Source organism: Corapipo altera, unplaced genomic scaffold, assembly GCF_003945725.1.
Source record: "Corapipo altera isolate COAL_440 unplaced genomic scaffold, ASM394572v1 61411, whole genome shotgun sequence".
NCBI lineage: Eukaryota > Metazoa > Chordata > Aves > Passeriformes > Pipridae > Corapipo > Corapipo altera.
Genome location: NW_020884875.1, coordinates 21,049,965 through 21,075,551, shown reverse-complemented (window position 1 = coordinate 21,075,551; position 25,587 = coordinate 21,049,965). Strand labels below are relative to the sequence as shown.

The following is a 25,587-nucleotide window of genomic DNA, read 5'->3' as shown; positions in this document are numbered from 1 at the left end:
GTTTTTGTTGTTCTGAAAGTGCTTGTAGTCTAGAAGTAAGAAGCACTTGGCCAGGACCTGCCTCAGCTGGGCTCTGCGTGTAGTTGGGTCCACCCTTCTGTGTGAAAACAGAGGTGCAGTGAGTAAGTGGCTAAAGTCATAAAGAGTTTTCACTGTTCATGCAGTAGATCAAGCTTCTGAGCTCCAGTTTGTTTTTAAGCCTTGAGCCCATGGGTGGCATGATAATAAAACCAGTGAGAAACAGCATTGATAGAGCTGTACCCAAATCATCTTCACTGTATTAACTTTTGACCCTTTGACATCTCCGGGTCTCTGTGTGCAGGAAAGTAGACTCTCTCTAATTAGTCTCCAGTACATGACAACAGACATGGAGAGACATTTTATGATAGAGCAATTTTTATAATGTCATAATCATGTAATGTCAACATCTTCCTTATAAGAAGGTGTCTAACTTGTGCAGGCTAGTCCCACAAGTCTTTAGCTGTCCATGCTGGCCACAGACAAATGATGCACAATTCAAGTTGTTTCAAGTCTGCCCTAAAATCTAGGCTGTGTTTCATATCTGTTCAGCATATACCCTGTATGATGGTATCCTTTGGTCACACTGACAAATTCTAGCCACTGAGAAGGGAATGTTAAAGGACTTTAGCTTTTCATACATTCGAAAAGGTAGGAGGTTGTGGGCTCAAATGCTGTCCACAATATGATAACAACGCACTCAAAAGTCACTCTGAAGCACTGAGATATTGCTTTAACTGGTTTGACTATGTCTTCTTCTCAAGGTCTTTTACTCAGAAGTTGAAGGTGACAAAGCAGTTAAACAGCTCTCACATGATGTTCCCCTGAGTTTGGATATGATTAGCATGGTGAGTATTTCTTTTCACCAACAGTCAGAGCGCTGGAGAAGAACATACAAGTGGGAACTTGCACATGTCTCTGTTGTCTGACTATTTTATCATGTAAAAGAATTGGAACTTGTTTGTATCTTCCTAGTACTGACCTTTGACATCTACTAAAATAGAACTTTGAATATGCATTTTCTGTGTGTATTCACACATGGAAGGGGTGGAATTGCTTGAGTCTGTGCGCAGTTAGAGTTGCAATATCAGTATATGTGTATTACAGTGTCTTGATGCAGGTGTGTGAGTTAACACACAGAGTTTTCAGTGTGTTTTTAGTCTCTGTGTGAGACTGTGGCCTCCTGAAGTATGTCTGCTTTAGTTGCACTTTTTCCAAGTTCGTCTCCTAGAAGATTCCCTCAATTTCTGTTTTTTTTCTTTTGTTCTTGAAAGCATTACTTTTTCTCATTGCTTTTCTTTGTTTGTTTGTTGTTTTGTTTTGTTTGTCTCTTTGTTGTTTTGTTTTGGTTTGGCTATGTTTTTTCTTATATCTCTCCGTTGCATTTTGTTTTTCATTGTCCCCTTCTCTTTCCTCCTTTCCTTTTTCTTTCCCACTTCTTTCCACTTCCATTTGTGAATGAACACTGCCATCCTATTCTGTTGCACGGCTTAGCAGTTAGTGCCAAAATGAAAGCAATTCTCCCTGCTTCTGGGTGGTTTTTGTACTGTCTACTTTTAGATGGTATTCTTGAAGCGTGTCAGTGCTTCCTCAGTGCAGAGAAGCTGCTCCTTGAGATCAGCAAGTTGGGAACAAAGATTTTCTGGACTCTGCTTGAGCAGAGAGTGGAAGTGTTGCAGGTTGGGTGCTGTGAGGGGAGCACTTTCACACCATGCTCTGCAAAGAGCAGTCTGTCCACCAGACAGCAATGTTACCAGCACAGGGAACAAAGGCTTACATGTGCTCACAGAGGACCATTGCAGGCTTTCCAATCTTTCTTTAGTTATCCTTCTTCATCATTAATTTTTTTTCCTCCTTTTTCTTCTGCTCATCTTCATTCTCCTTTATTTTCTCACCCCTCTTCCTTCAGTTTCCCCACCTGATGTTCAAGAAAATGCATTCACTGATTCCTTCTGGGCAGTGCTTGGAAACCTCCCCACGAGAAGTGTGAATGAGGGGGATGCTCAGATTTCCTGCAGTTTTCCATCACTCTGGTTGTCAGTTCTGAATTCTGCAGGTTTCTGGTATCACAGTGAATGAAAGAATATTATTCCCGTGATATATTTTTTCTTTATTTACACATTATTTTTTCACTTCTTATCTTTATCTCTGTTTCCTCTCTTGCCTTTTTTTTTTCCCTAAAAAACATTCCTGCTAGTAGTGCCAAAAAAGATAAAACAGCACATTGTTTTTTTATCTTAATCTGACAGCAGTACTTCTTACTCACTGGGAGGAGAGTCTGTATACCAATACTCATGCAGATGATTAAAAGCCAAATAGACTGCTATGTGCTGCAACATTTACCTTGTTTTAATTCCCTGACCCATTATTTATATGGTTTTGCCATCCCTTATTAGTATGTTAGTTCTTTAACAAGTCCTATTTTGCTTTTTTCCAGGGTCAACTTGAAGGACAAGCAATTTTTGTAAGTATTGCTTCACATGAGACTTGGTCACAGCTGTGATTTAAAATGGAATTGAATGTTCCTGACCTGGTCTTTCCACAAATTCACACACAAAATTTAATCTCAGATGTTGATTATAGTTAGCACTTAGATCTTTCGTGGAAAAAAATACAGCAAATAGTAGCAAAAGCTCAAAATCCAGAGGCAAAGTAGCTCCCTTTTTACCAATGGATAAACCTTTTTTTTACTCATCATAGGTATTTATGATTTTCTTTTTTTGCTGGAGTAAACTTGTGTAAAGAATGAGATACATCCAGGCAGTGAGTACTTAAAAGTGATGGGGACAGCCAAGTAATCAGACACACAGTAAAAGGGAAGAACAAAGTCTGGGACTTGGAGAGGAGATGGAGAGGAAAAAATCTGAGCCAGTCCAGCAAGAGCCGAGAAGGAGGAGAAGCTCAGGAAGAGGCCAGCCATGAAATGCCCAGGAGGAAAGAGTGGGAGAGTAGCTACTGTATAAAACAAATTTGGAATAAATACTAAGTCTCTTAATGGCTTTGCAGCTGGTGAATCAACTGATTATTTCCAGTATGGCATGCAGTCCAGTCTAATTCCCGTGGGCAGTAAACAGGCTGGCTTTATTGTGATGGGAAAGCAATCAAGTGTTGCTGAGATTCGGTTTAGACAAGGGCAGAAATTTCAGTGTTTAACAGAAATCCCTAACACCAACAACCTCTTGCAAACTTTTGTTTCCTGAGACCTGTTGTAGGAATGGAGAAATCTCATGAAGTTGGTGAATCTTGCCCAGCTTTCATGGTCAGAATTAAGGGAAGTTTGGTTAACTATAGGAGGCTGATGTCAGAATGAGACCTCGGGATACACTTGAACCAGGACTATCTGGTTCAGTCCTTGCTGAGCTGAGTCTGGATTGTGACTTTTCAGAGCTGAAGTTCCATGCTGGGCCCTTTTGTTCTGCTTGATAAAAATAACACTTCTGAGGGGTGCTTGTGGAGAAGTATGACTGGCTGGGATTAATCAGCTCCCAGCTGTCATTAATCCTCAGGAAGTGGTGTTCTCACTGAAATACTTTCTGTTATATTCATACCAAATTCAACAGAAATCTGCAATAGTCTTGTGGTTAAGTCTGCATAGTTCGTGTTTCCATCACTAAGCCGCCTCTCCTGGTGCTGGGTACAACCCTGTTGCTTTCTTAGAGGCTTCTCTGTACCGAGTGGGATGGTTGTAGCAAGAGGTGATTTGCACTGCCTGTTTCTGTGCAAGTGTGTGTGCATATGCCTGTGTCTTAGCAAGTGGATAATGTATTATAGCTGTATATCATCATGAAATAGAGAACATGCAAGTGACAGCAGCCAGTCTGATTTAGTAAGGTGGTTGTTTGTTATAAATGGGCATGGCATTTAGGAACTTGAGCACAAGTAGTTAAAAAAGAAGAAAAATCAATAATAATTAGTAGACTTTAAAGATGGGAGGTTTCAGGTTGGGCACAGAGCCCTGGGGAGCAACAGTGCTCCCTGTCAAATCACTATACACACCAGTACAAAATGGGAAGTGACCAGCTGAGACCAGTAGCGCAGAGAAGGAATTGTCATCAGGGAATACAGCATCATTAAACCCAGCTCAGTTCCTGCAGCTGTGCTGTAGTTAAGAGTTTGAAGTGTTTTTGGATTAAAACAAAACAGAAAACAGACTTTCTTTGGAAAATAATTTGTAATGCTAGTTTCTGTGAGGCAGCTTACTGCATAGCCTCACAAGCAGTTTCAACACACTTGGAGGGAGGGCAAGCTGTGTGGCTGGGCTGGGAGGAATATATGGATTATTCTATGTGCAATTGACTCTTCTACCACAGAAAAGGCATCACAATGCTTCACTCCATTCATCGATGTGAGATTGTAATGAAAATATCAAATGCCATTTTTTTGGGTTTTAGCAAGAGTGTTCTGTAAGACAAGAAAGTGAGGTTGGTGACTAGTGAAGCCTTATCAGCAATGTAATGTCCAGTTTGGGGTATCATGCTTCAAAATATAGAGGCAATCTGAGTCAAGGAAGGATTACAAAAATGATGGCAAGTTCACTCTTCCATATACTACCTAAATTTATTATCTGTGAGGCCACTCTGTCTCTTCTGGGAGGGAGAAAACTTAGGTTTAGGTTTTAAGACCCATCTCCTAAATACACGTCAAAAAAAGAGATGAAACATGTACCCACAGACTGCTGGACAATAGGGTACAAGGAAACATGTTTCTTCTCTAGGATTTGATTTGATTTGAAAGTGTTCTGGTGTAAGGTGAGTATTCCCTGAAATTGCTACAGGTCAGGGTAGCTTTATGGTGTCCTGAATCTTCAGTTATTCATTGATGTCCTGATTCTTGAAGATTAAAAGACACTTGGTCTCATGGATAAGCACTGTATGTCCAAGAGCTGTGTTCATGGAGAGGATGTTGCTAGAAGGAGGCAGGTAGCCACATGTGTAAGGCATGAGGTTTTGAGGGTACGCATGTTGAACTTAAAGACCTAAGTAGATATTAGGACTTTGGCCATACGCTCAGTGAGATTCCTTCTGTTTAGTTCATTGTAGACTTGGGTCTGGAGGTAATAACATGAGGCAAGTACATGAATATCCAACTCACTGTGGAGAACAAGGTCCCAAATAGTGTGAAAACAATAAGACAAATAATGAAGAACTTTTTTTTCCTCAGAAGAATGAAAGAGGAATACTGGCAGGAACAAATGTACACAGTTTAAATGCAGACAGTCAGTATGTATGGCATAGAGGATAGAAAAGCAGGAGTAGGGTCACTAGTATTGTCACCAGGAGGAGGTGCTGGGTTTTCAACAACTGGATTCTCAGATCACATTTTGAAAGATCTAAAAGATCTTTTGAAAGATTTCAGTGCCTTCAGCTCTGAAACTGAAAGACCCAGATTAATCTTTCAGAGTGAGTGACCTTGCCACCTCTCCTTGGACAGTTACTTTTCCAGTATTGCTGTCATCTCTCTCAGGTTCATCTAGACCATTCAAGCAGATCAAGGGTGAATGATGGAAAAACAGGATAATGGTCAGGTGGTCCATGTTAATAGGAAATCAGTGTTGGAGCTCCAAAACCACAGCCAAAGGAATGATAGATGACAGGGTGTTGCCAAAAAATGTTGCAGTAATAACATAAGTTCTCCGAAGGGTAGAGAGGGAGAGTTTTTTCCAAAAGATCATAATAAGAAGATTTAGCAGTTAATAAAATTTTAGGATTGTTTACTATTTAACTGGAAATGCAGATTTAAAGTCTGTTCCAGCACGAAAAGTATATCTCCGCATTTTCACATGTACTGTGACTAATGTTTTTAATATCAGAGAATGAAAACTGGAAAAAAAATCTCTGTAAAATACTTTTTTTATGAGACCTTTCTCCCCCTCCAAGAGCAGTCTGTGGTGTAGAACCTGGTATTTCTGTTACTTGTATATACTGTCAAAATTCCTAAGTCTGAGATTAAAATAGAGACTAGAGGTAGGCTGCAGGTAAAGAATACTGAATTTCTGTACACATGTGCACATGATCCAATAAAGATCAGATCTAGTGTCTGAGGCTCATCCGTTGTATATTCAGCAGCCAGTGATGAAATATAATGTTTTGGTGACATTTTTTAATTTCTGAGAGATTTGAGCAGGCTCCTCTGAACAGTATTCAGCAGCACAAGGTCTTCATATGGAGTTGAGCATTGCCTCCCTTACAGTAATTGTCTGTGGGTTAATCTTTCTTTGTTTATAGCAGAAGGACAAATAAGGGAAATACTCACTTCAGGTCAAGGCTGATAGCTGAGCTCATAAAATTGTGAGAGACAATGGGATAGGGTTCTGCTCCATGAGAAATTAAAGATCATCAGTTCACACTGCATCAGATTGCTTCATTCTCAGGAGTTTTTATGGCCTATGAATTTAAAACAAAAATAAAAACAACCAAAAAAAGAAAAAAAAAAAAGAGAGAGAAAATGCACCAGGCTGATACCAAATACCAGCAATTGGCTCAAGGGAGAGAATAGTATGTGCCTTTGACTTCACCAAGGGAAAAACTGGATAGTAAATGCAAATGATCTACAGCCTTATGAGTTATGCTGAGAAATGGATCCAGGTCATCCCTATGGATTCCCCTGGGGCGAAGCTGCAGCTTGAGAGGAAACACATGGTACTGTTTGAGTTTGTTGTTTCTGAGCTGTTCTGGGCTAGGGACAATCTTCCTGGGAGAGTACATGGAAAATGACCTGTAAGATACTCAAATCCCAGCTCACAGCAGCATCCCCAGTTACAATGGAGAACTTTCACACTGTGCTTGTCTCCTCTTGACTCTGGCAGGATGTTGTCATTGGTGACCTGAAGCCAGGCACTCCACATCGCGTTAGCATTGGAGCATATGGCTGGGCAGGAAAAGGACGACCCAGCATGCCCAGAGAGGTGACAACCTTATCCCAAGGTAATGCCTGATACAGGGCTATGTTGCAAAACTGGAAAGGCACATGTCTGTAACACTCATACCTAAATCTCTGTCGTATGCAGTAATATAATATTTTGCTATTATTTTTACAAAAATGTGGGGTTTTAAAGGGGCAATAGGTGAGAGGAAAAGCCTATGAATTTGATTCCTGGGTCTGTGGGAGTTAGGTCATTGTGTACAGTAGCCCAATTTTTTCTCTAATGCTATTCCTTTGCAATTCTTCTGGCTTAGATAAGTGCATGCCCCCGGCCCCACCCTACCAGCCCCAGATTGTGGTAGTTTCTGATTCAGAAGTTGCATTGTCCTGGAAGCCTGGAGAGAGCGAAGGAAGTTCTCCTATCCAGTACTACACGGTGGAATTTATCAGGCAAGTTTGCCAGTGGAGCTTGAATTTCAGTGTTTGTGTATTACAGTGGTTTTTGATTTTTGTTTTTGGTTTTAACCTAAACTGCACTATTAAACAGCATATAGATCCATTTCATAACTTATTTACTTACTGTGTATAGTACACTTTGTTTTCCTCTCAATACGTGTTGAATTACCATGAAAATTTAAAGACAAAACCAGAAATAATACAATTTGTTATAAAGTCACCAGTAAATTGTTCTTTCTGATTGAAGAAAAATAAGGTCTGATTTGATCTGTTCCCTGCAATAATGGCTTTGGTGAATGAAGTTTTAAGTTTCTCCTGTCATCAAATGCTGTCAAACTATGCTGAGAAAAGAGTGTGTGGCAGAGCAGTTCCCCTGGGCCAACAGTCCTCTGGGCTGCTATAGGACATAATCCAAGCATTGAAAATTCAGTATGTTAGGCAGTTTTACCTGAAAAAAGTTATAGAACCATAAAATTGTCACAGTTGGAAGAGACCTTCAGGATTATTTAGTCCAATTGTCAACCCAGCACTGCCACTGTAGTCCATAAACCACTAAACCGTATCACCCAGTGCCAGATACAGACACCTCTTGAACACAAAGTCATTTGGGTCTTGAGCTTGTAGGATGTAGACTTGCTTTTTAATGTTAATGCTAATCAAATTTACATGAAATGTTGGTCTCTCTGTTTAGGGTTTGGGGGGAAAGGGGGTGTAGATGGGGCTTTTTTTTTTTTTGTGTGTGTGTGTTCTTTTACATTGAACTCTCTAAAATTTGCAACAATAGAACTGAACTGTGACAATTTACCAATAAAGTTGCTTATATAAGCTGCATAGGAAGGGTCAGGAGGAGGTGATTGTATCTGCAAGCACAAACAAGTATTGGTACTTGACTGTCCATGTGCTTTCGTGAGCTCATATGTTCATACAAAGCTGTTTATTTGCATTTGTTTGCCCTTATGTTTACTCTTACAGTGACTGCAAAATTCAGCCTTTCGAAGTTTAATCCTTTGAGTGAATACTTGATGACAGGTTTTGGTTGAGGTTCCTGGATAAGAAGAGGGATTGCTTCTTTAACTACTCTGTTCTGTAAAGGTCAAATATTGTTCTTCAGGAAAATAGAGTAATTTTTGATAAAGAATTGTTGTTGTTGTTGAGATAGACAGGAAGGACTATTGATTTTCAAGGTGCTCAAAATATGGTTGCAATCTAGAAGATATAGATATAACAAAAAGAATTCCCAGGCTGAAAACCTACTTGTGAACTGAAGTACTTTTTGGATCAAAATGCCCCATTATTTAGTGGGAAGCCATCCAGTGTTCATTGCACTGCAAGGCAGGACATGGGGGCTGAAGATTCTTATCTTCCTCATGCAATTTCTGCTGTAGAATCACCAAGAAATTTCTCCAATATCTATTTTTTGAACACAATTTTTATCTGAACCTTTTGTTCTCTGTGCATCTTTCTCATTTACTCAGTGGATGGGGGAGGGATTTTGTTGAGTTCTGATTGCACTTCTACAGGCTCTGTGCTTTTACTGAAAAGTGGAGCCTGGAGGTTTATGTACACGTCTTCACAGCACCAGGAGCCTGCTAATGGAAGAAGAAGTGGGCGCCGTCATCTCCATCTGACATATTGAAAATACACCCTTGAATGTTTTTGTTCAGCCAGGGAATGGAAAGTTGCCTTCACTGTTTAGGTCTAAAGATGTGAGTGATTGAAATTTCAGTGTTTCATTGGTTTTGGACTTCAGAAAAGAATTTGCTAGCAGCACAATGTTTTGATTACACTGTTTAGTTTGAGGTTTAAGGCTCAGCTGGAAGTGCCTTTGTTAATTTTGGGATTATGCTCTCTTAGACTTGGAAGCTTAATTATATATTTGGAGAAAGTTCAATGAGCCATAAGCTCTAATAGCACTTAGAGGTAAACATTTAAGTTTCATTGTCTTTTGCTGCATATAGTTTTAATTACTATAAAATGTACTACCATGACTTAAAGCTGTTAAATTAAGCCAATGTAAAACTAAAACAAATTGGTTCAAGCAAATTTAGAATTAAGTCCTCTTATGTCAAAGAAATACAACATTATGCTGTGCTTTTGTGAAATTAATGACTTTCTTATGCAAATGTTTGATTTCTCTTCGGTGCAACACAAATGTCTAAAAAGTATCACATTGTTGAAATCATTTCCACCTCTACAGAACTAACTTTATGACTAGAAAACGCATACTGGGAGAAAACACTCTTTTCAGTTTCTCAACTGTGATATCAGGATTAAAACCTCATGAAAATTCAGTGCATTAATTGTTTTCAGATATCAGAATCCACTCAGGGTCTAGGTTTTGTGGTTTATTTAGGCACTTTGTATAGTTTTCCCTTGGGACTCTTTGGTTCCCTATAGGCAGTGGAGGGCTACAGGTGGTTTCAGATGTAGGAGGAGCTGGGCTAGTGAAAGTTCTGTTCTGCTGCTGACTTTTAAGAGGATGCTAAGGAGACCACACCCCCATCTTGTCTAAATGCTGAAAATGAAGAGGAAGACTGTAGGGACTCGATTCTCACCTCATCTTTCATAAGAAATGTGTGAGAGAACGCGTTAAACGCAAAACAGCTGATAGTGTCTGTAAAAGTTTGTAGGGTCATTGTAAATATTCTTTTGGTTAATGGTGAGAAATATTTTAAGACAAATGGCATTTTTATGAAAGCGTCTAAAGTGATACTGTAGACTTCAGCCTATGGGTTTGTGTGTTTTTCCTAAAGACACTATAAAAAATTAATCCTCAAAATGCCTTGGATATTTTCACTCAAATACTCCAAATACTCAAATTTTTAATCTGTTGAATGCCTACCAAATCTTTTAAACTTGATGGTTAACTTACCCAAATTTTCATGTTCATATAGCAGCTACAAATGTTTTAGCAATGTATCCCTTAAAATGATTAGGTCACTTTCTTTTCGTCTTGTTGGTATGTAGACGAAATGAAAATCTTTCAATATTAATTTTGGCATGCAGGGCAAATTTTTCAGTATCTTGATAGTGATATTAAACTTCTGCTGCAATGAACTAGGCAGGTCCTGCTGATAACACTGGGAGATTTGCCAGTATTCAGATGTTAGGGTGGAGCAGATTCAGCATAATGTTGTGTGCACATTTCTTAATCAGTTTGAAGCCTTCCCTCTCTCCCTCCACCAAAAAAAAAAAAATCTATCCCTGAATTCATTTCCTGTTGAATTATCTGTCCCTAGTATTGCACTGAACTAGGCACTCATTGTTTGCTTTTGTTTGCAAAGAACCTGAAACAAAAGATCTGACCAGGGAGACACCTCCCACTTTCCAGGGAAAATACCTTTAATACTTTTTTCCTGATTGTTTCATCAAACAGTCATATCTCAACATTTATCTCACTACCTGTGAGGGTTAAATCCTTCAAAAGGTAATTAATGAAGAAAGAGGAGTGAAAGATGTAGAAATTAGAGAGGAAGTGCTTAACAATATTAGACATGATCAGAGGAATATCTGACAGGAGACTGAGTTTAAAGAATTGGCCTTTTTTTTCTTTCCTGGCAGTTGGGTTGATATATTTTGTAGAAAGTGTCAATAATATTAAATAATAATAATCAATGAAAATAATATCATATAGTGTGCTATATTCAACAGGAAATTTTTTTGTAGTGAATGAGAATGTATTGTATTTGTCATTGTATTTATTATTTATAGGAATATTTTTAAAAAATGTTTATAGAGATGAATTTGCCACTTGAGATGATTATAAACACGGCAGAGAAGAACACTCAAAAACATAATAAAGATTGGATCGCTAGCAGGTGCTTCACTCCTAAAACATTTCCAGGTGATTTTAAAAGGAAGTTCAAGTGAGTAGAAAATTTTCATTCTCTGCATCAGAAAGATTTCCTTTCTCAGACCGAGTCAATCTCCACATTACAGCATAAAGCAATAGTGCAAATATTTTGGGTATGTATGGCATGAGAATTCTACCCTTGGTTTATACCCATTCTGTCCTGTTGGCTTTAGCCATATATTTATTATCTCAAAAATAGTCTGACTTGGTCACTGGCAAGATTCTTTCTGCATGGCACTTGTGCATTGGAGGTGCACAGCTGTAGCTTCAAGAGCAGACTCTGTCTGTGGAAGTTGTTTGATTTCCCCATGCACAGTTACAACCTCTGGAGCTGCCCTGCAAGGTGTGTGACAGAGAGACCCTATGCAGGGGAATGTAGTCCTGGAGTAAGCTGGGAAAAGCGATATCAAAATGAACCCTTCTAGTGTAAAAGTTAACAACAAAATTAAATTTGACACACACACACAAACACAAAAGAACCATGGAGACAGTTTTCAACAAAATGTTCTCATCTTAGGGAACCCAGGAGCTGGCTGTCCATGGATAAGTCACCAGCTGAGTTTGTTGTGTTCCTCTCCCCATCTGTTTGCCATGTTTTCATCTTGTACCAATTTGTTTGCACAGAGAATGTTCTGGAGAAGTAGCAAAGGTCAAGTGATAAATCTCCCTCTTTCCCTCTCCTTTAGCTGCAGATGCTTACATGTTTGCAGGAATTTCCGTTGTTATAAACTTCTACAGAAAGAAATGTTGTGAGAGACAGCATATTTGAAGGCTAGCCTGTGTTTTTGTTATCTCCTGAATCTTTGTAGAGCACAATGTGTCCTTTGGGTCCCTTCATCAGAGGTGTGTGTTTCCATTTGGGCACAGACATCAGCAAGGTCTATTTCAAAGAGGCTGTGAGGCAGCTCTTGAGCTAGCAGGAATTCTTTGGAAGGGAATTGCAGCCAAAAAAGGATGTGTACAGGAAAATTGAAAACACTACTAAGTAAGCGTGTGGAAGGAAGCAATGTTAACAGTTTTCATTTGGAAAACACTATATATTTTCATTTTGGCCCAGGCATCAAAAGCTCAGAGCAGGGGAGCAATGGAAGAGTAGCCAAAATAAATGCTCTACTGTCAACCAGGAAATGGTGGTGGAGGGTGACTTAAGATAGTCTGTTTAGCCATCATTACATCTTATGCATTTGTCTGATTTTATTTTTATTTTTAGTAAGACAATGAAATACTTGTGTCCTATGTACCACTGCAGGAGCCAGGCAGCTGGGGGCTGTTGCTTTGCGACTGCATTTGCAAGCTGGCACAAAACAATGGAACTTCAGTGATCAATAAATCTTGTATTGACTGGTAAAAGAAAACATACGTTGACTTCAGCATTTCCTTCCAATTGAAAATAAACAAATACAAAATGCCTGCCTTGTGCTATAATTTTAATTCAAAGACTGTTGGAGACATTTGCAGCTAGTCCTGTGTAAACACTGGTAGATTCAGGGAGCACTTGGAGGTTACTTCCTGTAATAAATATCACAAGGACACTGAAATAATTTTCTCTGAAAGCAATTTCTGTCCCTATTTTACTTTCATAAACTTTAATTTTAATATTTTGGGTGACCTAGCATGAATGCTTACATTTTTGTTTTGTTTGTATTTGTTTAGCTTCTCATTCTGTTTTCTCTTTGATAAGAAGAGGCCACTTTTAGAGAGAGTGGAAATGGTGTGAAAACATCAGAATACTCTCTCAAAGTAGACCAGCCCTTTCCGATGTCCCTCTGTGTATGAACCTAAAACTTTTGATACCAAACTGTCATGTGAATGGTTATACTGGTTTCAGATGAATTATAATGGCACTTAGAGAAGCATTTATTGGCAGCTGGCTTCCAGTATGAATCAAAAGTTAATCAGGCATTGTCCAAAGACAGACATAGGAAAGCTGTTGCAAAATATAGGTCATGTTCTCTGCATGATTGTTCTGTGGGTTTTGGGTTATCTTTGTGGTTGATTGGAGTGTTTGTTGGGTTTTTTGTTTGTTTTGTTTTGTTTTGTTTGTTTGTTCTTACGGTTTCTTTGTTGTTTTTCCTGAAGAGGAGACTTTGGATCCAGATTTCCCTGCATGTGTGGATTAACCTGATTACCTAGGAGAACAAATACTAGATTCTCATCTTGCTAATGCTTGTTTGAAGTGACTTACTGGTATTAGAGCACAAGATCTTAGAAATAAATCAGGATCTTTCCCACTATTGCAAAGTATTACTTTATACAGCCACACAGGTGGTATAAAGCAGGTGCAGGTAATAGACCTCCACTTGAAAGCTATCAACCCAAAACCCATGAAACAGATAAATAGACCTGGATTTGTCAATCAGTCCTTTAAATAACCTCCTTGGCTTTATAAGCAAAATCTGGATATTGAGTTTGTATGATTGCCCAGTTTTGATATCACAGGCTTCACGGCTTAGTAATGGTTGATTGCACAGTCCGGGTCCTTTAAGAGTGAAGGGTTTCAGTGATGACTTAGTAGACTTCTATCTCATTTATTTGTCTATTTTCCAGGAAAGTTTAAAGGCAGTTAATTTGTACAGCGAGCTTTAATTATTTATGATCTGGTCTTTGTTTGATCCTCAAGGCCAGACCTTGACAGCAATTGGACGGTAATAAGAGAGCAGATCCAGATGGAGTCCATGGTTCTCAAGGGACTTCTCCCAAACACCAAGTATCAGTTTGCTGTCCGAGCAGCAAACTCCTATGGATCAAGCCCTGCCAGTACACCGAGTGACGTCATCCGAACATTCAGTGAGTAGAACCAGCATTTTTCAATTAAAGCTATATAAAAATAAAGTATATCTGCAAATCAATTGTATCTGGGGCAGTCTGTGGAGGTCTGCTGATGGAAAAAGTTGCTCTACAAGCACAGGCACCCCCATTCTGACACCATTCGGTCTTGTCTGAGGAGCTTGCAGCACCTTGTGAAAGTCAAGCTACAAACAAAGATTTGAAAAGAGCCAGGCAGCAGTGCTCTCATGCCATTTCTCTGCTCTGGAGGTCATTGCCAGATATTTTTGGATCACTACTTACTGACTTTTGTGCTGGTAGCATGCAGAACTGATAAGTGAATATCATGGGGAGAAATGGGAGAGACAAGTCTATTGTTCACCTTTTTTTCTGTTCTTTGAAACTGAATCTTATATATTATAGTTATAATTTCAGCCACAAAGAGAAACAATGGAGGAAAGGGAGCCCAAACTGGCAAATCATGGGAACTATCTGGGCTATATCCTTAATGTTTCAAATTTTTATATAAAAAAGTGTATCAGTACTTTTAAGTTCCACTTTTGAAGGCATTTATAGGGGATGGAATACCACAAAAGAAAATACCTGAATAAAATTTGAGCAGATTAATGAACTATAAAAAAACCAGAAAAACTGACTTTTTTTCTTTTCTCCCCCTTCACATGCAAATCAACTTTAATTAACTAGCAGAAAATGAGCAGTGAATATTTAGGTAGGACTGTGAGCTCTGCAGGAAGATTTTGCATGCTGCAGAAATGTGGACAACAGGCTTAGTGATCCACCAGTGTGACCCTCTAAGGATTTATTTCTAAATTGCCTCCTTATCTTGGAATCCTTGTTTTCACTAACTCTTATAAGGTAGTTTCCATTCTTTTTATTCCTCTGTCATAAATTCAGTCACTTAAACATTTGGCATGTAGTTTGCTAGGGCTGCTGAACTCATAAGTTTAAATCCTGAAGTAAATATTTGTGAAAACTCTGAAGGTGCAGTGTGTTCTGGGGTTCCTCCTTCCCTCGATCCTCCAGGATCAACTCTTACTGCTTCAGGCACACATGTGTACTCCTTAGTGTTTTGTTTATCTTTGGATGTAGGTGGTTGCATCCTTTGGTCAGAAAAGATAAAGTGTTTAGCTCTGTTAATAAGGGTGGAATTGTCTTCATGTTCTGCTTATTACTGCAGTAGTCCAGAGAAGGCACTTTGCCTTTGGAAGCTGCATGTTCTGCAGAGGGCTGGATATCTATCATTAGAAGTTGGAATCGAATTCACCACCAGTGTGTATAAGCACTGATTTCTGGAGAGGTTCACAGGGGACATGAGCTTGGTTCTCTAGGCCTGGATCAGATCTGAAAAGTCAATGTATTATGCATGTTTCACTTCTCTCTGAACGGGCTTAAAAATTCCATGCCGGTCCAAGGCAGGCACATGGGTACTGCAGTGGCTGAGAGGTTGATCTTCCTGCACTAAGGGGCTGTCAGGGCTTGGGCAGAGCCCCTCATGAGGGGCAGAGCTCCTTCAGTGCAGGGCTGTGGTGTGTCTGTAATGTGCTCCAGCCTCGCATCAGGTCACTTGTACTTGGGGCTACTTTGGCAAACTCTGGGCCCTTTGCAAATGCAAGTGTTGTTCCTTCGAGAGTCTGCTCTAGGTTTACAGGGTGGATTTTTAAAATAGGCTTAAAAACTGTGCATAGCCACTATGCATGAAAGCCTGTGTCACCTTGTGGATACCTGTCCTCACAATAACTAGCTTTTTGCAGAGCAAGGAGTGGTGTTCAAAAGTATTGGAGGATGCATGCTTTTAGAAATAAATTCTGTGGCTTTCTGGGGGGGGGGGTGTGTGGGGAGGAGTGTAGCTGAGATGATAGTGTAGCTGACAGCAGCTCTCACTTGTCTTTAGTTGTGATGTCTATGTAAGAGACTGGTTTGATGTTAACCAGATACACAAGTACATTGTGAATTAGTAGAAAAGCTAAACTTCTGTTGTGAAAAAATGCCTTGATTAAAGCTGTGCATAGCCTGAACATTTAATTTTCCCCAAAGCAGTAAAAAACCCTGAAGAATGATTTAAACTACTGACAAGTTTCTTGAAACAAACAAAAAAAAGCATGCTAAACTCAAGGGCAACCAACTTACTCCTAATTCACATTATGTATCTGAAGGCATTTTCCCACTTCTAGTAGTCAAAAAGCCCTGTTCTTTGGAACTTCAGTTACTCAGGCATAAGTGTTCAGTGTATTTGAGGTGCTCTGGGTTCCGTGGTTTTCAGCAGTCACTGCAGGATGTGCCTCCCAGGCATCTCACAGACACCTGATAATCCTCTGGGAATGTCTCAGGTAATGCATCTCAGGTGGCACCAGTTGCTTGACAGTCTCAAAGCGCCAGCAGATACCTCTAAGTCACCTATTGTTGCTGAAAAGGCGTCAGACAGTTGGCATCTCTGAAATTGAAGCATCTTTATTTTTCAGGGTGCATATCCTAAGAATTACTGTCTTCATTGTTACCACAGTTCCTCCTCCAATCTAAACAGTGAAACATGCCACATGCCATAGATTTTTGATGCTATTTTTCTGACTGCCTGTGTATTCTTGAGAAATACCTGAAATATTTCAGGAAGCTGCCAGAAGTTCATACAATAATTGGCTCCTTTGCATTACACTTAGTTCACATACAGCTGGCACCTAAGCACCTTAGTGTGTTTGGATTTCAAGAATTTGTAGCTTTATGCTTGTATATGCTGGATGCTTTTGCCTGACTTGAAATAATTAGTGCTTTTCTGATGCTTATTTCAAATGAATTATAAATTCCCAGTATTACCTCAAATGCAGTGGAACTTCGGGGTCTGTATTGCCTTGCATAGATTTTCTTGCAGCTCTTCTAGGAAGGCTGAGGCAGAGATGAGACCACACTACTTCGGGAGGTTTTCTGCTGGGGCTTATCTCATTCTCACAGATAATTCTCTCATTTTGTTTTTAAAAGGTAGGTGGCTTTGCAGTACTCTTGACTGCATTGTTTCGGTTCCCTGTAGGAAAACGTTGTCTTTATTTGCTCCTCTAAAGGGATGCTGACAGTATCACCTAATGTGACAGACCTCCCAGGGTCTGAAAATAGAACATGTGGCCTTGATTATAAGCAGTTACCCACTTACCTAGTAAAAAATATATACTTGCTTTATTGCTCCATTTTCAGGGATGAAAGAGAGAGCAAGTTTCCCCCAAGGGCTCTCATTTATTTGTGATTTGGTTTCATTAATTTTTTTCTAGATGGAAATGATGTAATAAATCAGTTTTTTGTTGTCTTTCTTAATTACAGTTGTAGGTTGTGGGTATTTCACTTATAGGGTTGTTGGGGTTTTGTTAAGTCAGATCTTTCAATGTGTCAAGGACAATTCACTGGAAATTTAAAAGTTGCACATGCTCAATTTAGAAACAACAAATAAACTCTCCCCAAGAATCAAACAAAGTGTCATCACCTGCATTGCTTAAATACCCTTCACCTCCTCGGGAAACAGATGGGGTTTGCACTGTTCCTGGAAGGTCACCAGCCTTGGGCTTTGCCAGACCAACAAAGGAAGTGTCTTCTGTTAAAAATACCCTCCCGCTTGTCTCCACAGAAAACGTGACAGAAGTGTCTGCTTAGTTGGGGCACATCCCTTCCTCTGGTCCTGGCTGTCACCACCAGGCTCACTCTGAGCCAGGCATTGGCACAGGTGCTTAAATATTCTGTACGGAGTTTTAATGTGTCAGCTGTGGCTCAGGCACAGGAAAAGGGCAGTCTCTGCCCAAACCTTGATTTAAATGATAGTAATATGTCTTAGAAAATGCAAATGGAGAAGGTTTTCCACAGAACTATTTCCCACTGATCTCCAAAGGCTTTGCAAAAGCAGTGTTGGTAGTTATAGGGACATGGACAAAAAGCAAGGAATAGGCCAAGTGATATGCAGCATCTCACTGTGAGTCACTGAGAAGCACAAAAGTCAGATTTAAATAGTCTTGATGTGTATTTGATTTAGACCTGTGAAGGGTTCTGCATGGAGGGAGTCAGTTTCTTAACATTTCCATTCAACCTGCCCATGTTGTAGTGCACCCTGCTCTGCCTCCTACACTCTCTTGTGTCTTATCAGCATGCTGGTGGCAACCTCATGAGCAAAACAAAAGTTTATGTGGCTTTCTATTTGTTTTGAGAAAGATTTCTTTAATCTAACTTAATCCCTGATTATTTGGAAAGAGGCTATAGTTCATGACCTCCATGAGTTTTTCAATTAATTATACAACAGGATTATAGGACCTAGTACAGGGTCTTAATCAGACTTCATCTCCTTCCACACTCTAACATATTTAATTAAATATAGCATGTTTATAATCTCTTCAGTCTTGTTTTGGTATTTGCAGAGTACCACTTTGCTTAATTGTCCCTGATTTGTCACCCATTATGAGATGAACTCTCCACTAAAGCACCACAGTGATGGAGGGATTTCTCTGCAAAAGGACCTGTTAATTTCTTTCATTTTGTTTGTCCTGTAGTTTTATCGCATCATATCACATGTGACTGTCACGCCATGTCCAGTGAGCAAAAGCCAAGGGTAAGGAAGAACAATGCAACTGAGAAGCCAATGGGCTTACATTTCGTCATTCGTGTGTGTACTCACCTGTATAAGGGCGTAATCAGAAGCAAGTGCATTCCATGACTACATTGCTCCTGGATGCATTATGAGTTACCCAAACTGCTCACAGATCAGTGGGTAGAGCAATGGAGGGTGTACTGGCTGAAACTCAGATAGGTAGAGCCAGGAAGGGGTAAAACTGGAGATTTGGGGCAGTGCTAGAGACCTGTCGATACTAGGGCACCTTCTGAAGTTACATTCTTTCTGGTGGCACTAAACTTACATCCTGAAGGTCTTTGAAGAGAGGCCTCAGAGCAGTCTTTTCACCAGACACAATAAGACACCTTCTTTGCTCTCTCCAGGCTCCAAATGTTGTACCAGTTCAATAATGACAAAGGAGTCATTGTCTGGTTTAAAATAGTGGGTACATTTTGTCTCCTAGGGTCTTCTGTTGGAAAAGCATGGAACATTTTGATCTCCCAGATGAAAGTAGCACACCTGCTACTTGGGGAACTGCCAGCCTCTCCTACGTTACCATGTCTCATTGCATGCTGGTAGTTATTAATGTACTCTAGTGATAACTCAACTCAAATCAGGAGAGTTACACTTCCGTAAAACTGGCATGGTGTTAAAATCATGTCCATACCTCTAAGCAAGTGTGTGTATCTGGATGTAAATTTGAGACCTAACATTTTCCTGTGTATGAATATAAAGATATTCATATATAGAATATATATATAGTCATACAAAATATTCATGAAGATATGACACTCTTATTGAACCTACATCCCACTAAGCCAATAGAAAGTTTGACTGAAAAGAGATAAAATATGACAGCATTTGGACTATAACAGATGTTGTTGTAGCTTATGACTTCTAAGTCAGAAAATGGAGTTTGTATATCATAGCTTGTTTGAATACAGATTGGATTGTTTCCCCTGACAAATGTTTGTGATTTTTCCTTTTTTTTTCCAAATCATCTTTTGGCTTTCACTGCTCTTAGGTAAATTACAGTTTCATTTATTAGAAGAACTAAATCAGCTTTGAAATACTTTCAGATACATAGTACAAAGGCAATTAGTAATAACACAGGCTTGACTTAAAAGAAACACTCTTCTAATGAGTTGAAAATTGCTGCATCTGCTGGGAGCTGAGTTAATGCTTGGCTCTGCTTCTTTGGTATGGTTTCTCTTAACTTACAAATCATATTTGTAATGTTTATGTTTGAAGTTTTACACAGAGAAGTTTCTTTGTAGAAATGCATTCTTATAGAATCACTGTTTCCGAAGAAGGGGATTCTGATGTAGTTATGTATAGAAGATGCACCTGGATTAGACGATCATCATAGGTCCCTTCCAACAGAACAATTTTCTGTTCTACTCTACTCTAGTCTTCCTACGTTCCTGCCTGGAGTAAAATTATCCTGGAAGGTGATTAACCTGAGTGACCGTAGAAGTGAATATGAGGAGTAAGGGCTTTTGTTCACATTGTAATAATACCTATTGTTTTCAATACATTGGAATTCATTCCAGTGATTGTAGGATTGGGACCGGTTCATAAATGTGCAATCTGATTCTCTAACAGTAATCCCTTGCCTGTGCATTGACAATCACTAGCAGAAATAATCTGGATGTAGCTCATCTAGTTTGCCTCATCTCATTACCAGTCATAAAGCTAAGAGTTCTCTGCTCAGCTTATTTGGTAGAACCTGGTGCTGAATGTTTAATGTACATCCAAACTGTATTATTTACAAATGACTAGCTTTACATGCCAGAGTGGAGAGACTTATCCATATTCTGTCCTAGTCTAGCATGCTGTTTTGGTTACAAGTGTGTATGCCTCATCACCTCTACTCATTTGCCTCCAATTTTTCTGTATGGTGATATAACATGTAAACCCCATTGATAAATAACTCCCAGAGAGCATATGGAGTGTGACCAGTGAGCCAGGCAGGGCACATTTTCATGTCTGGTGCACATACGCTTGATTTCATAACTGTCTGCTGGGATTTCTGGGTTGCAGTCACAGCAAAGGAGAAAAGAGTACAAAACCATTTAGATAAGTGCACTCCCGCCCCTATCAGGTCAGCGAAATACTTTTTCTTTATTGTCTACCGGGGTGAGAGATGGCTGACCCCAGTCAGATTGACTCAAGCAGCCCAATAGCACTGGGTGCACACTACTTCTTCTGAAAGTTTGCTGAGCCTAGTGAGCTTTCTCTGGCTCCATCGGGTTGTTTAGTACCGGTAGTGAAGTTCTTCTCCCCACCAAGTGGCATTTTCCGAGCCTCCTTTCCGCAGACAGGCAGTGCCTAGCAAGACTTTGCATCTCTGCACCTTGCAGTGTAAAGGACCTGCTAACTACCAGAAAATATGGACATCTTCTGACTGCTAAAATAAACAAGCAACTGTAGTCAGCTCCTTACAGACCCTTTGTAAAGTGAGGGTTACCTATGCTGTTTTTAAGTGATGAGAAAATACTTTATGGAAAAGGCAAATATATAAGTCTGTTGTTTTAATGGTTAGAAAATGTCTGTTTTTAACCTTGCTGAAATGATAAGTAACTGTAGTGATATGGTTACTTTTACTATATTTCTTCATGATTTCTGGTAAATTTTAATAGCTAAAAAGTGTAAATCACTGTTTAAGTAGAATTTGCACTGTAAAGTGCAGAAAAGTACAGATATTTTCTATGAGGATCCCCTTACTGTTAAAATTGTCCATTCCCAGCCCAGACTCCTTTGTTGCAGAGTTCAGAGCTCCAGGGAGAGACAGAAGCAGATTATGTACATGAAAAACACATGGTCATAGAATCATAGAATATTCTGTGTTGTGAGGGACCAACAAGGATAATTAAGTCCAACTCTTGGCTCTGCACAGGACAATCCCAATAAATGCACAATGTGCTTGAAAGTGTTTTCCAAATGCTACTTGGACTCTGTCAGGCTTGGTGCTGTGACTGCTTCCCTGGAGAGCCTGTTCCCATGCCCAACTATCCTCTGAGTTAAGATGTTTTTACATGTTTCATTTTTCAAGGTGATAAATTCCATTTTAAAAATAGTCTAACAATACACTTAGGACGCTAATTTCAGGAGCTTTGGGGTCAGTGGAGGCGGATTACATCCTAAGAAGAGCATGCCCTACCTTTGTGCATCTCTTTTACTGTTACAGTTTATTTGGTTGCCGGTAGGGCAGATGCAGAACTGTGTATTTATAAAAGGGAAAAGCTTGACCTAAAAACTATTTGGTCACTGAAATGCTGTCCATGCTGAAAAAGCTCAGAAATTTTGTCCCGGGAGAATGATTTGCAGAGGGAGAATGGAGCTTTGCCTACTTTGTTTGTTTAATCACCTTAAAAGTGACTTAATGGAGGCCTTGCCTTTGTTTTAAGTTGTGTGGACATCACTTGGACAGCATCTCCCATCTTCAGGCTGACACTTGCATTGTCTGTACAAGATGAACAATGACGTTACTTCAGATTTTAAGTGTTGTGAATTGGGGGATGGTAAGGTCGGAATTGCTGTGTGTAAAGAGAAAAAAAAATATGAACTGAATGTGCCAGTTATGTCTTTTTAGGCTCTGAAGAGTTAGGAAGTGGAAGCTATGGGCATCGGTACATCACAGACACAGTGACTGGTGATGGTGATGGATTTGATGTTGATGATTCAGACTATGACATTTATATAGAGGAGGTAAATTTCAAGATTTCATTTTGGCACTTCTGTTTTCTTTATAGTCTTGATATTTTAAAGTGTCTGGTCCTGTCAGGTAATTTAATATCTGATATTATGTACTCAGATATAGTGATGTGGTTGCTTCATTTTCTTTGTTGAGGGTGAGTTCGTTTCCTCAGATCTGTATCTTGAAAAGTATTTATTTCATTTCCCTATAGCATTTTAGGTTTTACTGAATTGGTGTTTCTTTGTTTCCTTTCAGCTCAGACCGCTTCCTGCTATTAAAGGAGGCAACAGAAAATTCCTGGTCAAAACTAAGGTTGCACCAGGGTCTAGTTCCAGGCTCCTGTCCCGGGTCCTTACAACCACTTCTGAACCCACTACTTCCACTCCCACCACCACACGACCTTCCACCACGGCGAGAGCAACCACAGCTTGGGCAGCGAGGAGGGGCAGCATGTCCTCTGCCTCGCGGCTCTTCGACCTGTCCTGCGACGAGGCCGTGTGCTCTGTGGACAGCTTCTGCATCAATGACTATGACCGGGGCGGCTCCCGCTGCCACTGCAACTTGGGGAAAGGAGGAGAGACCTGTGCGGAAGGTAAGGTGTCTGTGTGCCTGCTGCTGCTGGCTCCTCTTTGTCTGAAGCAAGGAACCAACCAAAGCGCACTTTGGAAGCAGCCAGCTGGGCTTAATGGATCCCTAAGGATAGCAGCAACTTGCACATCCCATTTCAGACATCATCCCCTTTTCTTCTTTCTCTTTGGTTAGGGGTGAAAAAGTTATTCTTTAATAAAGTTGAATACAGAACCTGTGTGAAGGTACACAGGGGAAGTTAATCCTCCTTTCCCCCTAAGAGTGAGGGGGTGATGAAGCCACATATGTTGGTAGTCACCTGGGTGTGACAGGGTCCATTGTGGCATCCACAGCTTCCAGCAGAGATATTCAACCCTCCTTTCATGCTTGCCTTTTGTCACAGCTGGAGCCCTGAACCACTCCCATTTCCAGTGTGGTCTGTTGGATGATGCTGGTCCTGCAGGAGGGATGTGAGTCAAAGCTCCCATTGCAAAAATACCACCAGAGGAGGCTTTCCCCATTGTCTGCAGGGCAGAAGTGCTGGAGTGGTAACCCCAGCACTCATGCCAGGCAGACAGGGGAAAGAGAGGAATAAAACCCTCTTCCCAGTTCAGAAAGCATGACCTGAAGTCTGGGTATATTTGTCCTGGTCAGGACTTGTCACCCATCCTTTTGCCTTCTTTTAAGGCATCTGAACCAGGACAAGAGCTTGCTGAGCTGAAGGAGGCCATCCTGCTTCTTTTTCCCTCATTGTCTTCTTGATCTCTCCCTTTGGACACCTAAACTCACCCTTTAGCAGGGTTAATGCTGAGCAGATCACCTGGTAAGCCAGTCTAGCTCCCTCACCATACCATAAGGAGGTTACACTTTTCCCCCCAGAGTAATTTTTCTTCTGATTTGGCAACCAAGGGGTCAGATGAATGCCAGAGCTCACACAAAGATAGCATCCTTTTGGTTATAGTGGTGCTATCCCTCCTGCCAAAAAAGAGCTGATCCATCCATCCCTCTGCATGCTCATCTGACCTGCCAAGACTCTGCCACAGAGCAGAGTACTAGGGACACATGTATCTTCAACAGAGTGATGTTAGACCTTTGTGATGCACAGTGTCATGCATCAGGGTTACAGACACTGAGAGTATTTTATCTTCTTCAAACTGGAGTGCTGGAGCAAAGAGATCTCATTCTGAAAACAATCTGTTGTGACTCAGCGACATGAAACAGCTGCAGATGTGATTTTAGGCCTTGATCAAATATGAAGAGTTGAGGATTTATTTGAACTGACATAGCTGTATACAACTTGCAGAGCGTGTTTGTTAACATCAGTCCAAACCCAGCATTTTTCACTCGGGAGTGTGTTATTCCTTAGTAAGTAGTAGCACCATGGGCCAATATTCCTTTGTACTGAATTTCTCTTCAGCAGTCAGTATTGTTAAATAGTATATTAATCTGAATGGAAACAGACTTCTCTTCACAATCTACAGCTGCATGGCACTCTGATCCAGTCAGTTCTGCTTGCGATCAGGGCTTGCTCTCTGCTGATGCTGCATTCAGTTTTGTAGCACAGGTCCTCTTCACTTCAGCCTAAAATGTATGCCTTGCAAACAAAAAAGCTGAGAGAACTGTATCCAGATACAAATACGCAAGAAAAACACACTCAGTATTCAAATAGCTAAGAGAAATAGGACTCCTCTTTAGACTTAAATCCGCTGCAAAAATAAGAATTCAGGCCTGAAACTGTGTCTGTCCTCAGTGCTTCTTAGGGAAATTAGCTGCAAAGGGAGCAGTAAGACATGTCTGATTTTCATTGTCTCTCAGGGTCAGGGAATAACATAAGACAATGAAGAGTGAGCATTGATAATGCCAGTGGACAAGACCAATGAGAAGAGCCACTGTTGCAACCGGGGATGGAGAGGTGCCTACAGGGGCCTTCTTCTTCCCATCACTCTCTTCAGCCTCTGCCCTGAGCTAACTTGAGGGAAGTGCTGGAAGCTGCTGGGCTGTTAAGAGACATCCAGTGATTCTCCAGATGCTCAATGCAGCAGCTATAGAGCAGTGGTGACTAATGCAGCCTTGAATCTAGCCATACTTCCGGCATATGTTTTCGTAATCCTGCCAAACAGAAAATTACTTTGTTCTCTCTTTGTTAAATGAATTCTTAAAAGAAGATAAATACAAAATTGATGGGTTCTGTCTTCTGTAACAAGGATGAAAATCTGGAGAAATTTTCTCTGAAGCCTGTGATTAAACTGTTGAACAGTATTTGGCCCTCAGTATCCTGTTTCTTTCCAAGTTCACAAGGTCCTTGGGAATAAAGGAATTAGTTGTGAAAAGTGGTGGGAGGACAAGGCAAGAGGTTAACTGATTGTTGACTGCTGCTGAATAATGGCCTCTGGAGGAACTCTTCCTTTCATTTCCACCTGATGTTGTCTAGTACTAAATGCGTATATCGATTTTTATATGGGAAAAAGCTGCTAAATAACAGGCTTCTCTCTTTACTTTTCAGACATCACCATCCAGTATCCTCAGTTCTCTGGCTACTCATATATCACCTTTGAACCACTGAAAAAATCCTACCAGACATTTCAAATTACCCTTGAGTTCAGGGTAAGTTTGAGCAATTCCAAGCTCACATAGGAGTTTTAAATTTTATTTACTTATTCTAGTGCAGTGGACAATAGCAAAATAACAGCTTCAGTATAGCTTGTAATGTAATTGTGGTGAACCTGTACATAACCTTCATCTGTAAAGATCTGGCTTAACCTTCAGTGAATG

General features: G+C 40.2%; 1 protein-coding gene across 1 annotated transcript in view; it reads left to right on the top strand.

Moving 5' to 3' along the window:
- Positions 1-25,587, top strand: part of EGFLAM (EGF like, fibronectin type III and laminin G domains) — a 74,788-nt gene that overhangs the window by 18,716 nt on the left and 30,485 nt on the right. The window contains exons 3-10 of the mRNA XM_027635291.1: positions 783-866; positions 2,456-2,482; positions 6,824-6,941; positions 7,194-7,329; positions 13,809-13,975; positions 22,144-22,259; positions 22,504-22,840; positions 25,319-25,419. Coding sequence (XP_027491092.1) covers positions 783-866; positions 2,456-2,482; positions 6,824-6,941; positions 7,194-7,329; positions 13,809-13,975; positions 22,144-22,259; positions 22,504-22,840; positions 25,319-25,419 — 1,086 coding nt within the window. The remainder of the gene's footprint in view (positions 1-782; positions 867-2,455; positions 2,483-6,823; positions 6,942-7,193; positions 7,330-13,808; positions 13,976-22,143; positions 22,260-22,503; positions 22,841-25,318; positions 25,420-25,587) is intronic.